At 40.6% G+C, this 14,844-nt stretch overlaps 1 protein-coding gene across 2 annotated transcripts in view; it reads left to right on the forward strand.

Annotated features, from left to right (window-relative positions):
- The window catches only part of dhx8 (DEAH (Asp-Glu-Ala-His) box polypeptide 8), a 43,205-nt gene that overhangs the window by 24,922 nt on the left and 3,439 nt on the right, over window positions 1-14,844 (forward strand). For both annotated transcript variants that reach the window (XM_078424952.1, XM_078424953.1), the window contains 7 exons: window positions 69-250; window positions 2,496-2,636; window positions 3,625-3,780; window positions 5,388-5,525; window positions 6,688-6,816; window positions 7,298-7,494; window positions 9,138-9,317. In XM_078424952.1, coding sequence (XP_078281078.1) covers window positions 69-250; window positions 2,496-2,636; window positions 3,625-3,780; window positions 5,388-5,525; window positions 6,688-6,816; window positions 7,298-7,494; window positions 9,138-9,317 — 1,123 coding nt within the window. The remainder of the gene's footprint in view (window positions 1-68; window positions 251-2,495; window positions 2,637-3,624; window positions 3,781-5,387; window positions 5,526-6,687; window positions 6,817-7,297; window positions 7,495-9,137; window positions 9,318-14,844) is intronic.

Consider the following 14,844-nt stretch of genomic DNA (forward strand, 5'->3'; position numbering starts at 1 on the left):
TATACCTTAATTTTTACCGAGATGACTAAAACTTTAAATTCAGTTACTTAAAATATTTTTGTTGTTAGGTGATATCCTCGTTTTTCTAACTGGTCAGGAGGAAATCGACACTGCATGTGAGATTCTGTATGAGCGGATGAAGTCAATGGGCCCTGACGTACCAGAGTTGATTATCCTGCCTGTGTATTCTGCTTTGCCAAGTGAAATGCAAACTAGGATTTTTGATCCAGCCCCACCAGGCAGCAGGAAGGTAAAAGTGCAATTTATCAATTATTAAATGGGTGGTGCTGTTTCACTTAAATTAACATCAGCTTGCCTTGAATTGGGAATATATTGTGAATAAAACTGAAATAGGAACTGCTTGCATATCTGGCCATTACTGCTTCAGAAAAACGGGAGCTAATTCTTTGGACATTAAATGTCTAGTTTTCCTTTGGGTAGCATATTATTGAAAATAAATTAATATCTGTAAAATCTAATGCATTCTCATGTTGCTTAAAGTAACCAGCTGTTAACGTTCCTTGGGGGAACCCAGGATAAATAGGAACAGGAGTTGCGCATAAGGCCCATTAAGTCGACTCAATAAGTTGATCTGGTAACTGCTCTCTTCTGCCTATTCCTTGTAACCTTTTAATCTCTTATTTTCCGAGAATCTGCCTTGAATAGATTTAATGATACAACCTACACTGCTCTCTGAGTAGAGAAATCCAAATATTCATGTCCCTTGGAAAGAGTAAATTCCTTTTGATGTCTATCTTAAATTGGCAGCCTCTTATTCTGGAACCATGACCCTAGTTTTTTGCTCGCCAGGAGGTGAAACATCTTCTCGGCATCTTCACTGTCCAGGTCCCCAACACTCCTGCATGTTTCAATAAGATCATCATCCAATCTTCTCCATCCTGTGATAATGGGCACCGCCCGCATGCCTAGGCATTCATGGGACAAACCCCTCCTCCTCGCAATCTTCTCTAACCTGCTCCAATAGATGCATTTCCATCCTTAAATAAGGAGACCATTAGGCTAAAGTATTGTAGATGATGTCATACTACCAAAGGAGGCAGTCACAGCTCCAATCTCCACTTGATTGTAGTTGTAACTGCTGCCTTTAGTGTTCCATTCCTCTTGCAATAAATCCCAGAATTGCATTTGCCTTCCCATTTACTTGCTGGACCGATTGACTGACCGTATCTCATTATGAGGCCTTGAAGATCTCTCAGTACAGCAATATTCCCTATTATTTGTATGCTAAAACAACATTTGACTTTTCTGCTATTTCAGCATGTGATCACCTCGCATTTCTCCATATACTTTTATTTAGTTTATTATTATTACGTGTGCAGAGACACAGTGAAAAGCTTGCTTTGCATGCTATTCAGACACATCATGCAATTCACAAGTACAATCATACACATGTAAAAGGGTGAAACTATTGTAAGTAGATACTTTTCTGGGTAAGCTCGCAATGAGTTGTTAGGCTCCGGTGCCAACTTGCAACTTTCAAGTCTTTGAAAAGACTGATTTTGGTCCAAGGATATATGCGATTTCTTATCCTCTCACACTGAGTCCTGGTGACACTGGATCGATGATGTAGTGGTCAGCCAGGCCCAGCACAATGCTGTTGGTTCCTTTCACCGCTGCCCCCTGTAGGTTGTGCTCAGTCTCATTATAATTAATCTGCCAAATGTATTACTTTCATTTAAACTGTCTGTATCCCTTTGAAACTCTTAGCATCTTTTCCAAATTTTCTTGCACCTATCTTTGTACTCTCAGCAAATTTGGCTACGATACATTTAGTCTTTTCATCCAAGACATTAATAGTAAGTATAAATAGTCACGGTAGCAGCACTCGAGTCCTGGTGCAGGTTCCCAACTTGAAAATGACCTCTTTGACCTAATTCTTGTTTCCTATTAATTATCCAGTTCTCTGTCCATGCCATTATATGCAACATTATCTGCTGTTTAGTTGTGCAGTTTCTTTTTACCTGGTATTTTGTTAAATATAACAACATCTAGTGTCCACACTGCTGGCTGCATCCTCAGTAAACTCCAATAAATTTGTCAAGTATAATTTCTCTATCATTAAAACTCATGGAGTCTATATCACTGTATTACACCGTGTGCCTGATCGTTCATTGTCTACATTCCCATGCCATGCGCTTTGATTCCCTTTGCTTTGCCTGCCTCCCTATCTGCTTTCACTTTTCCAATTCTCCTGTCTCCGTCACGCTACCAATGCTCGTCCCAAGCTCCTGCTCTTGTTATTGCTGCCCGTCCAGCACCTGCAAATTATACATCTTTACACACAGGGTGTTTTGAGATGTCTCTCTTGACGTCACAGACGGTAGCAACTGTTCTCAGCTGCATCGAGATCCTTGGGGAATTAAGATGGGCTGAAAATAGCTACCTTATTGCTTGTTTTTAATTCAGTCATCCAGTTATATATTTTTCCTTCACCGTTTCCATCACAACTAACTTCAATTATTTTTAAATTATAGGTTGTAATCGCCACTAACATCGCTGAGACATCACTGACCATTGATGGCATCTACTATGTGGTGGATCCCGGTTTTGTTAAGCAGAAAGTCTACAACTCCAAGACTGGCATTGACCAGCTAGTGGTGACTCCAATTTCACAGGTCCTTTAAATATTTTTCATTTCATTTATCATTGGTAAAACTACTCGTTCTTTGTAATTTTTGGTGGAAGCAAAGCTGATATTGTGCATTACGTTGACACAGATTAAGTGCTTCTCTGGGTTCCCTGCAGCCTAAATCCTTTTATTTTTTAACCTGGATTAATATTCAGTGTTATGTTCCACCAGAATCACAGTGTACCTTTCCCCTAACAAATGTTATTTGCTGGGCTTGCTTCTATCACTGTCAGATGCTGTCTGGGATCGTGCCAAGTAGATATTGAGCTTCTGGATTTTGAAGATTAATTCTGGAAGGCATTTAATCTCGAGTCTTTCATACCCAAGCTCGATTCTTTGATCGCAGACATTAGGAACATGTAGACGTTCAAGATGCTAGTTGGAAGAGTAACTCTACCCTAATAACTTTCTGTAAGTTGCACTATTTAAAAGAAATCAGTAACAGACCAGCTATAACGTAATGGGGAAATTCAAAGGATTTTGTTTTCAATTATATAATTGCTCTTTAAAATGATAATTGTTTACGATGTAGATGTTGAACAGAAAAGGATGAAAATATTTCTTAAATTAAATAAAACTTCTTGCCTATGTGGCACAGTGGCGTAGATGTAGAGTTGTTATTTCACAGCGCCAGAGACACGGGTTCGATCCTGACTACGGGTGCTGTTCGTGCGGAGTTTGTACGTACTCCTGTGAATGCAGGGGTCTTCTCCGGGTGCTCCGGTTTCCTCCCATATTGCAAAGACGTGCATGTTAGTAGGTTAATTGGCTCTGTAAATTGTCCCTAGTGTGTCACATAGAACTAGTGTGCGGGTGATCACTGGTTGGCGTGGACTCGGTGAGCCGAAGGACCTATTTCCACGCTGTATCTCAAAAACTAAAACTAAACTATGGTTGAATTTTGTGTGGGATAGTTGTGTAATTTTGATTGCTGCCTCCATTTCCAAGGTTCTAATACTCTCCGTTGTTCTCAGGCACAAGCAAAGCAGCGTGCTGGCCGTGCAGGGCGGACCGGACCTGGGAAATGTTATAGGTTGTACACTGAGCGTGCTTACAGGGATGAAATGTTGACCACAAATGTTCCAGAAATTCAAAGAACTAATCTTGCAAGTACAGTACTTTCACTTAAGGTAAGTTGAATGTAAATTGCAGCTGTGTCATGAAACATTGGCCTTGGTTTGACGTCTCAAAGTACAACACCTCACACTTATCTGAGTTACACTCCATTCCTCATTTCTCAGCCACTTGCCCAGCTTCTCAAAATCCCAATATAATTCTTGATGACCATCTTCACTGCATCATGAAGACAAAGAAAACTTCAGCGCAAAGGAATGCTTCTCTCTGGTGATTCTCTGTGGCTGATATCTAAAGCGAACTGCATGGTCTTCCTGTGGCCCTTCAAGTTTCTTCCTCCATTGCCCCTGATAACAAACATTCAATAATGAGGACAAAGTGCTAGATTAATTCAGTGGATCAGGCTGGAGAACATGGATAGGTGATGTTTCAGGTCAGGGCCCTTCTTCAGGCTGATTGTACAAGTGGGTCGGGGAAGAAAGTTGGGAAAAAGGAGAGGCAGGACAAAGTGGCAGGTAACAGGTGGACACAGGTGAGGGAGGGTGTTGATAAGCAGTTAGTTGGATTAAAGCAGAAGGTGGAGACAGACGGAGTGAAGCGTCGCAAATTGTGCAGCCAGAGTAATGAATGATCGAATAAGTTTATTGGCCAAATATACATATACAAGGAATGTGCCTTGGTGCTCCGCTCACAAATGACAACACAAACATACAGTTAGCAATTAAGAATAAACACATCAAAACAATAAGGATACACCATTGCGGTCTAAACATGTGGGTGAAAATAAACCATAGCAAAAAAGAGACTACGGACTTTGGTTATTGAGTGGAACTATCACCCGTGGAAACAAGCTGTAAGGAACATTGGGAGAGGGGAGAAGTAGTTATGAGTCCAGGTGGGGAACAGGGGGAGGATGAGGATAAAGGGGAAGTGGAGGAGAGGGGTTGTTAGAGGTTGCCTAAAATTGGAGAATTCAATAGTTTAGAGATGCACCATGGAAGTGAACCCTTTAGCCCACTGAGTTTGCGCCCACCAATGATCACTCGTACGCTAGTTCTGTAGTTATCCCACTTTTGCACCCTGAGCACTAAGGGCAATTTACGGAGGACAATTAACCTGCAAAAGTGCACATCTTTGGAATGTGGGAGGAAAGCAGAGCACTCAGAGAAAACCCACACTGTCACAGAGGGAACGTACAAACTCCATACAGATTGCACCTGTAGTCAGAATCGAACCCAGGTCTGTGAGCAATACAAACTTCATCTCCTGACGCATTCCTGGCACCCATTGGTCTGGTCAGTAATCTTCATACAAAGCTTGCTTGCCCCATTGACTTTCAGTTCGTTGTGATGAATGTCCATTGTTTCTGAATACGCTGAGCTTGCACGAACACAGCTGTATGCTGGGATTGTGAATTCTTAAAGCCAAGCCGTTTACATTTAAAAATAATTATTGAAGGAGGTTTATGAGGCTGTTAACATGTCATTTTATAACATAACGGCTAAGGCAGGTGTTATGAGAAGTAAATTATATCACAATTCTGAATCAAACTTTGTGGAAGTTCAATTGTTGAGATGTAAATTAAAGCTTTCGTCACACTGCCGGTAATTTGTTTTGCTTGCGTAATCTGTGCACTTTCACAGTGAAACCTCTCTTTATTTAGGCTATGGGGATCAATGACCTGCTTTCATTTGATTTCATGGATGCCCCTCCTATGGAGACCCTCATCACAGCCATGGAACAGCTGTATACACTAGGAGCACTTGATGATGAAGGTTTGCTGACAAGGCTTGGCCGTAGGGTAAGATCTATTCATTTCTTGATTTTTCTGAACACAAAAATGTTTATCCCTTTCAAATTTGATCTGAAAATATGTTTTTATCTTTCATTGGCAATGTTTTCGTTGATTGTAAGATTGAAAAATATAACATCGTAGCAGGCCCTTCGACCCACTGAGTCCACGCTGACCATTGAACACCCGTTCACACTAGTTCGATGTTATTGCAATTTTGCACACATTCCCTAAGCACTAAGGTCAATTACAGAGATCAATTAATGTATAAACCTGCACATCTTTAGGATGTGGGAGGAAACTGGAGCACCCTGAGGAAACCCAGGCGGTCACAGAGCAAACTCCACGCTGACAGCACCCGAGGTCTGGATCGAACCCTGGTCTCTGGTGCTGTGAGGCAGCCTCTACCAGCTGCTCCACTGTGAGTTGCTGCTGGAGGAGGCAGGTTTAAATCATTAATGATTCACAACGTATTTCACTTTATTTTGTGAATTGGTGCTTATTTTGTAAAGGAAAATTTATCAAGTTATTAGGTTAAGTGAACATTAATGATTGAAGTGTGTTCATTTTACTATCGGTACTCAAGTACTAAGCAGGAAGTGATTGAAGTGAGGCGCATCACTTCTCATTTAGGTCCATTTATTACTCAATATGTAGGTCAGTCGTGCGGCTATTAACCTTGCAGTGTTTGCTGATGTCGTTGTGATAATAAACCTGTCTTCCTTAGAACAGGATGGGATGGGTCTGCACAATTTTTCAACGGCCAAATTGGCTGGGTGGACAAGGTGATCAGTCTTATTACATTTTCTGTTGATTTAAGTTTTTGCATTGATTTTATTTTGATTGATTGACAGAACTGAGCTATGAGCTCATCCTGATCGAATGCTTAACTCTTTCAGGAAAAAGATCTATAACATAAAAGACTTTGTATCTTTTATGTATCTCTACACTGTCACGCAGAGCTTGAAATCTTGTTGTAGATGTGTGGGTGTACACCTGTTTTTTACTGAGCTTGAGATTGTTTAATGAATAATATGAAATAGGACTGGTATCCAAAGAAAGGTTTTTGTTTTAGAATTAACCGGAGGCTGCACTCCATCCTCCTCACCTTTCAGATTAATAAACACTGGAAGAGAGTTGTATTCTGAATTATTTCCTTCTTGTTTCTCAGATGGCAGAATTTCCACTGGAGCCCATGCTGTGTAAAATGCTGATCATGTCTGTACACCTCGGCTGCAGCGAAGAGATGTTGACAATTGTGTCTATGCTGTCGGTACAGAATGTTTTCTACCGACCAAAGGTAAGTAAAATCCGGCTGGCCTGTTGATTGAAAGTGCAGGTGGAAGTGCTGTGAATTGTTAATGTGACCCTGGTAAACATGGATGTGACATTTTTAATTCTGGCTGCCATCATTTGCTTGTGTTTAATTTCTTTTAATCCTTAAAGCAAATGAAGGAGCTCAACAAGTGATTGTTGAACTGGCAAAATAAGAGCTACTGGTAGAAGTGAAAATATTAACTGCATAAAATGCACTGTAGGTCCATCATCATATGGTAAAAGGAAATACATTAATATTTCAATTTTACAAAGATTAAGAGGGCTGTTCGGAAAGAAGATCAACAAATGAATTGTTAACCATTTTTTCCCCCATCGGTTTTCTGGTGTCTCTGTATTTATTCCCGATTTCAATATATTGAAGAGTTTTTCTTTGTATTAAACAACTGTAATTGGCAGTCCAGTCTGTTCATTCATTGTTCACATGCCCTGTCCCTCACTACCAGGATAAGCAAGCACTCGCAGACCAGAAGAAGGCCAAGTTCCATCAGGCAGAAGGGGATCACCTCACCTTGCTTGCTGTTTATAATTCATGGAAGAACAACAAATTCTCCAACCCTTGGTGCTATGAAAATTTTATCCAAGCACGTTCCCTTCGCAGAGCACAGGACATCCGCAAACAGATGCTGGGTATCATGGACAGGTAAAGAAAAATGCTTGCTGAATATTTATTTGAAACAAAGTGAAACAAAATACTCAATTTTACTTTACTCATTAAGCCAATAAACTAATTGATATGTGTAAAGGTTAGCACAACTGGTTAGTTAATATGAACTTTTATCTAATTACTAGAAGCATCATCTTGTTCATCATTTAGTAAAATAGACAGCAAACACGGAACTCTGGTCGCTGGCACTTTACCATCAGCTACTGGACTGCTGCTAAAAATAATTCGACATACATTGCGTCCTGTTTTTTGCCTTTTATGGGGGAAATTGTCTGCCTTCCAAACAGCTTTTTCCCATGTGCACATGGTTTTTATTGATAACTTTTCTTTGAAACTTGAGTCCCTCTGCTTCATGCTATTTAAGCATTGCATTTTCAATTTGTTAAGAGTAAGCATTAATTCCCAAGAAGAGTAAGAATAATCTGTGGGAATGGGGAGGGGGCAGTAGATTAATAAATCTGGAACATGTGGGAATTCTAATGGTGAATGCTAATAATTGTGTACCGTTGGTCAGATTTACGGCCATTTGTTGTGTTTTATTCACTATTTGCCTTAATTGTTTGGACTGCAGCTCTACAGCAGCTGCCAGAAACTAATTGTGATAACCATGGCCTGTCCTTTCTTTCAAAGAAAAGGGGCTGATCGGATTATTGTGGTCTTGTACTGTACCAAGCACGTTATCTGAAAGATTTCAAATAGTTACTCGCAAACATTTCTTGTACCTGCTTTTATAAAATGCTGCCTTCGAATTCTATGCGCTACTTAAGTTAGTTTTAACAAGGAATAGACCCAAACAAAACTTGAGAGTTTCATCTGTAGGAAGTAAAAATTTGTTTTAATCTGCAAAGAATCGTGAAACATTAATTGTGCAGGAAGAATCTATTTTGCAGATTGTGTTGTCAACTCTAACTTCTTTTCTATAGTTCTGACCAGTCCTTTTAATCTATTCCCCCTTCTAATTTAAGAAACATGGTGTGCCCCTCTCCTCCTCCCTCCCTCCCTCATCACTCCCTCCCTCATCACACCCCCCCCCCCCCCGTTATTTCTTTTTCCGTAGCATTACAAACTCCTGTTGACATGTCTCATGGCTGAGATCATATGGCTTCTCCATCACCTCCATTTTTTCTCAGGAAGGCAGGACAGTACCAGTGCCTTGGTTCTTTAATGTATCTCTGATCTCAGAAGTAATGAGCAATATTGGCCGTCCTGTTCTGAATGTTCAACCCTCTATCTTTGGCCTGTGCAAGCTCGCACTCTCACTGTGTCAACTAGATTACAAAGGCTGCCATAGTCACTTAGATGTCTGCAGTGAAGGAGGATCTTTGCTGGCTGTTTGGTGAAGACCAAGAATCAACAGGTGTCTTTTGCATCCAGCTTTCAAGGGATCCAAATTTGGGAGTAGCTTAGTCTTATTTCCACATCTCTCCATCTCTACTTCACACGTTCACTAGCGCGTGGTTACGCATGCGCTCCACCACCTGCTCTGCCCTGGCGTTCTGTAAAAATGAATGATTAAGTGGCTGGATTTTTGAAATTTGTACCCTCTGATGAATGCTTTCCCGCATTCTGGCTTGTAACCAATTTGCTAATTTACAAGTGTCTCCCCTATTTTCACACAGGCATAAACTGGATGTTGTTTCATGCGGAAAGGCTACAGTGCGGGTTCAGAAAGCAATCTGCAGTGGTTTCTTCCGCAATGCAGCTAAGAAGGACCCGCAAGAGGGATACCGTACTCTGATTGACCAGCAGGTGGTGTACATTCACCCTTCCAGTGCTCTCTTCAACAGGCAGCCTGAATGGTAGGTAATGTTGATGAGGTCATTGTGAACCACTGTACCGAGCCACGTCGGGGAGCGCTGATCTGGTGCATATTTTACTGCTGAGGTGTGTTAGACTGAGGAGCAAAAACAAAGTACCTGAGATTAAATTTCTTAAAAAGCTTAATTTTGCTCAATGGCCAATACCTACTTCAAGAGTAGAAACAAGGAATTGCAGATGGTTAATATGCAAATTGACACGATGAGAAAAGGAGACAAAAGGGTGTCAAATAAGCAAAGAAGATGTGGAGAGAAATGTAAAACCGGAGGGAGGGATATGGGTGGAGGGGACTGGGGGGGGAGGGGAATAAAAGGAAATATGGGACTAGGTGATGGCAGAGGAGTATATGGGGGGGGGGGGGGGGGAGGAGGAGGAGGAGCAGAGTGACTGGGGTGGGAAAGATGAGTCAAGGTTGATGTATTCCCTGGAGAATTCAATGTTCACACCGTTGGGTTGTAAGTACCCTACTATCTGGAAGCTGTCATCAATTGTTATCACTGTGCAAAAACGATTTCACTCTTTTTACACTTTCAAAACTTTCTTGAAAGCTGCTTGGCCTATCCTTCATCTTGATGAGCTGTATTTGGAACCATTCTCTACATCTGTACTCTGTCACTTACTGATTTTCATCATAAATCTTTTGAAATCTGCAGTACTGTTCCAGTATTGTATTGACCAGACCAGCTTAGTCTAATCAGTATTATTTATAAATTTACTTGTGGTGTCTGCTTTGCGAGCCCTATTCAAGAATATTGCTCATGCACACTCTGCAGTGACTGTACCTGTTTGCATATTACTAAGCAGTATACTCAACCTTCTTCTTAACAGTTTGCCAGCCTTCTTGAAGCTAACATTATTAGCAAATATCCGTATCAACTTTTGCTAGGTACGTCCAAACTGTGTACACTTTTGAATTCATTTTACTCTTCAGTAACTGAGGCAAAATATTTATTTCCATGTTACCACCGAGCCTTTACTTTATATTATACAATGGTCTTCTTTGTAAGTACCTCCAAACCATTTTTTTAACTCTTCCCATGCTTCTGAAAACCTTTGCTATTTTACTTCTTAACTTTTCTCATGCAGCCCTTTACCTGCCTTAATCTTCATATTTCTCATCACCTCGTTGCCACAGTCTCTTTAAATGTTCCAGAACCTGCCAACTTTAGTTTAAATAAACAGGCCCTTCAGCTCACCGAGTCCAAGCTAACCATCAGTCTCTCGTTTAGTCTAGTTCTATGTTATCCCACTTTCTCATCCACTCTTTACACACTAGGGATGATTCATAGAGACCAATAAACCTGCAAACCTGGACATCTTTGGGATGTTGGAGAAAACCAAAGCACCCGGAGGAAACCAGCATGGTCATAGGGACAAGCCGGGGGTCTGGTGCAGTGAGGCAGTGGCTCTACCAGCTGCACCACTGTAACTCCTCTTATGCTGTGCCTTTCCTAAGCTTACATTCTGGTAGTTTATTTTTCTATTGTGGTTTTCCATCGCAAGTATGACATTAAGAAGTTCACTGAGTGTATGTGTATATAAACTGTTTACATTACCCTACTGCTTGCATATTTTTGGCATTTATAACTATGACAAAGATCACTTCCAGGCTTGCTGAATAAAGGTATTATTCAACGTCCTGAGCTGTGTAAGTCATGAAGGTCCTGAAGGTTTGAGGAGCATCGGTGGTGGGGGGCTTCTACTGCAATGGAGTTCCATGCCCAAGGGCCAGTAAGAGGAAATATTGGCTCGCATTCCTTTCCTTAATTGCTGCTCGATGCAACACGTGGGGGTTTGGATGCCAGTTGCAAACAACATCTGGCTTGGCTGCCGCACTATTCATTATGAATAATATGTGGCCCATCATTCACTAGAATCACCACAAGCTGAGGAAAAAAACAGTGGAAAGTTTTGCTGGCAGTGGGATTGTATATCAACTAGAGTTTGCATCATTGGTGTGGAGAAGGAAGTATTAGGAAGGTAATGGAGAATATTGTACAACTGAGCAATTTTATTGGTGATATTATTGTGAGGAGATGTAAACTTGTTAAGATTACATTTAAAATGGCAGATAGAGTTGTCCTTTAAATGCATTTAAGGATTGGTATCAACAATAATTTGCACCTTCACTGTTTTAGTAGGTGCTAAGGAGAAAGTAAAAGGATAGGAAATAGAATTAGGAAATGAAAATGTAAATAACTGCATTGTTGCGAGATTTGTATTATCTCCCAGTACTTGTAATTGTACTGAGTTTAGCCAAATCCCATTTTGCTGAATCATACAGCAAACTTTATCATTTTAATTATTCTGATTTAAACCTAGGCCCTAAGTTTGAAATGCACACTGTGAACTCTGTCACTTGTACTCACTTATCTGAGTTTTTTAAATAAGACGATATTTGTATGTAACCCATCCCAGTGAAAGTCGTCACCAGTTTCACCAACAGGTAAAATTCTGGGTTTGGAAAATATCTCAAAATAGAGTGGAAAAACATCATAGAGCAACAATTTAAAATATTTTGTCGCAATAACTTGCTTAATTATAGTCCCTGTTCCCTTGTAAATCCCAACAAACTACACAGGAGCATTATCAAATAACATTTACCACATGAAGTATTAAGAGCAGAAAAACCAAATGCCTGGTCAGAGTTAGATATAAATGTCTTTTATATGAAGGTGAGGTAGATGGAAAGATAATGTGGAAAGACCCAAAGGCAAAATAAAGCTGATTTAGAGAAATATAGTTTCACTAGATTTATAGCACCGAACGAAGCTCTTTTGGCCCATCTCTGCTGTGCCAAGTTATTCCCTTTGCCTGCACCTGGCCCATCTCCCTCCAAATGTTTCCTATCCATGTACCAAAGTATCTTTTCAATGCAATAATTGTACTCATCTCTACCACTTCCTCTGGCAGCTGGTTCCATGTACACACCACTCTTTATGTGAAAGTGTTGCTCCTCAGGAGCCTTTAACATTTGTAACCCTGTCACCTAAAAGCTACATCCTCTTTTGACTCCCCTACCCTGGGGAAAAGACTATTTACTTTATCTGTACCCCTCATGATTTTATACACCTCCATAAAGTCACTCTTGCAACTCCTACACTCCAGTAAAAAGAGAGCCCGCCTCTCCTTATAACTCAAACCCTCCAGACCCAGTAACATTGTGAATCTTTTCTCGCAGCCTTTCCAGTTTAATGACATTCTTCCAATAACAGGTTGACCAATACTGATCACAATACTCCATATGTGACCATACCAACATTTTATACAGCTGTAGCATGACATCCTGCCTCCTGTACTCTAGCCTGACTGATGAAGTTGTGCAGTTGACCAGAAAATCTACGTCTGAAGTAGAAAGTGAGTATCAAACACTGCATCAGGTACAGTGAGGTTGTGCTATTTACAGGTTGTAGGTTGGAAACTTGGCTTACACTTTCTGAGAGAAAATTTCCCCCACCACCAAACGCATCTCCCACTGCCATCTATCCTGTGGAAGGGATTGAGTATGAGAGTCACAAGTCATGATGTAGCATCATAGGACTTTAGTTAGGCTGCGTTTGGAGTATTGCGTGCAATTCTGGTCACCAGAATACAGGAAAGATATGGAGGCTTTGAAAGAGTGCAGAGGTGGTTTACCAGAATGATGTCTGGATTAGGACGCATCAGCTACAGGGAGAGGTTGGACAGACTCAAATTGCTTTCTTTCGAACGTCAGAGGTTGATAGAAAGTATATAAAATAATGAGAGAGGTAGGGAGGCTAGAACAGTCAACCCTTTTCCCAAGATGGAAACATCAAATACTAGAGGGCATCACTAAGGTGAGAGAGAGGCATAAAGTTTAAAGGACATATGCATAGTCAGTTTTTTACACAGAGGCCAGTAGTGATGCTGGTGCACGTTGCCAGGGGTAGTGGAGGCAGATAGAGTGGCATTTAAGAGACGTTTGGATAGGTACATGGATTTGCAGGAATATGGATTATGTGCAGGCAGATAACAGTTTGACTTGACATTATATTTGGCACAGATGTGGAATGAAGGGCCTGTTACTATGCTGTACTGTTCTATGTTTTTCTTAGCTCATTTTTGTTTCCAGCTCCACCAGGAAAGATGAATAGGAGAGTAAGTCTGAAACTTAGTCTAAATAAGATTTGATGACATTTGCCTTGTTTTAGAATGCTGTGCTTGATTTGAAAGTGGATATAATGAAAATCACTAATTCAGCACCTATAACTCTGGTGTAGTTGAATGCAATATTATTTTTTAAATATATTTTTTCAATACATGGAGTTTCTTCTGATTGGCTTGCAGATACTGTCAGCCCATATTCCACAGTGAATTGTGGTATGGGAAGCCCTTTGGACTAAGTGAGTCACTTCCCCCATTTATTTAATTGGTTTGCTACATTTGGCAGCCTGACTAAACATTCTGTCTACACAGCATGAATATCCTCATGCAGATGTCCGTTTTAGATCTTTCTTTTACTTGCAAAAAATGTAAACCTTTATTATGTAATGCCAAACATTGTTATGCCTGTGATTACTGAAAAAAACAGGTACTAACAGAGTATCATGTACAGATTTTTTTCTGTACACAAATCGCAGTTTATTTTCCTTTGTTTCTGAAGTGTTCTTTCTCTCTTGTCACGTCCTTTACTTAACTTTCACCTAACTAGTTTGGGGACATCCTATTCTTCCATTGCTCCAGTTTTCCATGGAATCCGGCTGTTTCCAGACCCTGTTTCAGGTGAACAGCCCCGTAGAAAGAAATCTCAGTTTAAAAATAAAACACCCTCAAAAATGCGAGTGATCAGTTTCCAGCTTTGCTGCAGGCACCAGAGCAAGCACGCGGCGGCCCTGTCCTGATCAAGAACTACTTCACAAGTTGGTTCCTGCTCAGGACTTTGCTGGTGGGCTTGTCCAAGTGCTCGGAGTGAAACTAGGACTGGGGAATAAATCTTATCAGTTTTTGAGTTGGTGTTTTATTTTTCCCTCCCTGAAGCTTTTCCTGCGATTCTATGTCTTGACTAATAAATCAGAATGCACAAAGTTGCTCAGTGCTTTTTAGTATAATCTTCAAATCAAATTACTCTTACAATATTTATTCACAAAATGCTGGAGTAACTCGGCAGGTCAGGCAGCATCTCGGGAGAGAAGGAATGGGTGACGTTTCGGGTCGAGACCCTTGAAGGGTCTCTGTTAGTACCCTTGAAGGGTCTCGACCCGAAACGTCACCCATTCCTTCTCTCCCGAGATGCTGCCTGACCTGCTGAGTTACTCCAGCATTTTGTGAATAAATCGATTTGTACCAGCATCTGCAGTTATTTTCTTATACTCTTACAATATCATACTAATGCAGACTACCCAAGCAAGATTGATTTTTGCCTCTCCTGCTTCAATGGACTGATAGATTTTATGTCTACATTGGTTCGAAGAAATGCCTCAATTCTAGATATAATAGTGGTGTTTACAGATGCAATAGTGACGTTTAAGAGAGTTTTAGATAGGCATG

This window comes from Rhinoraja longicauda, chromosome 29 (assembly GCF_053455715.1).
Source record: "Rhinoraja longicauda isolate Sanriku21f chromosome 29, sRhiLon1.1, whole genome shotgun sequence".
NCBI lineage: Eukaryota > Metazoa > Chordata > Chondrichthyes > Rajiformes > Arhynchobatidae > Rhinoraja > Rhinoraja longicauda.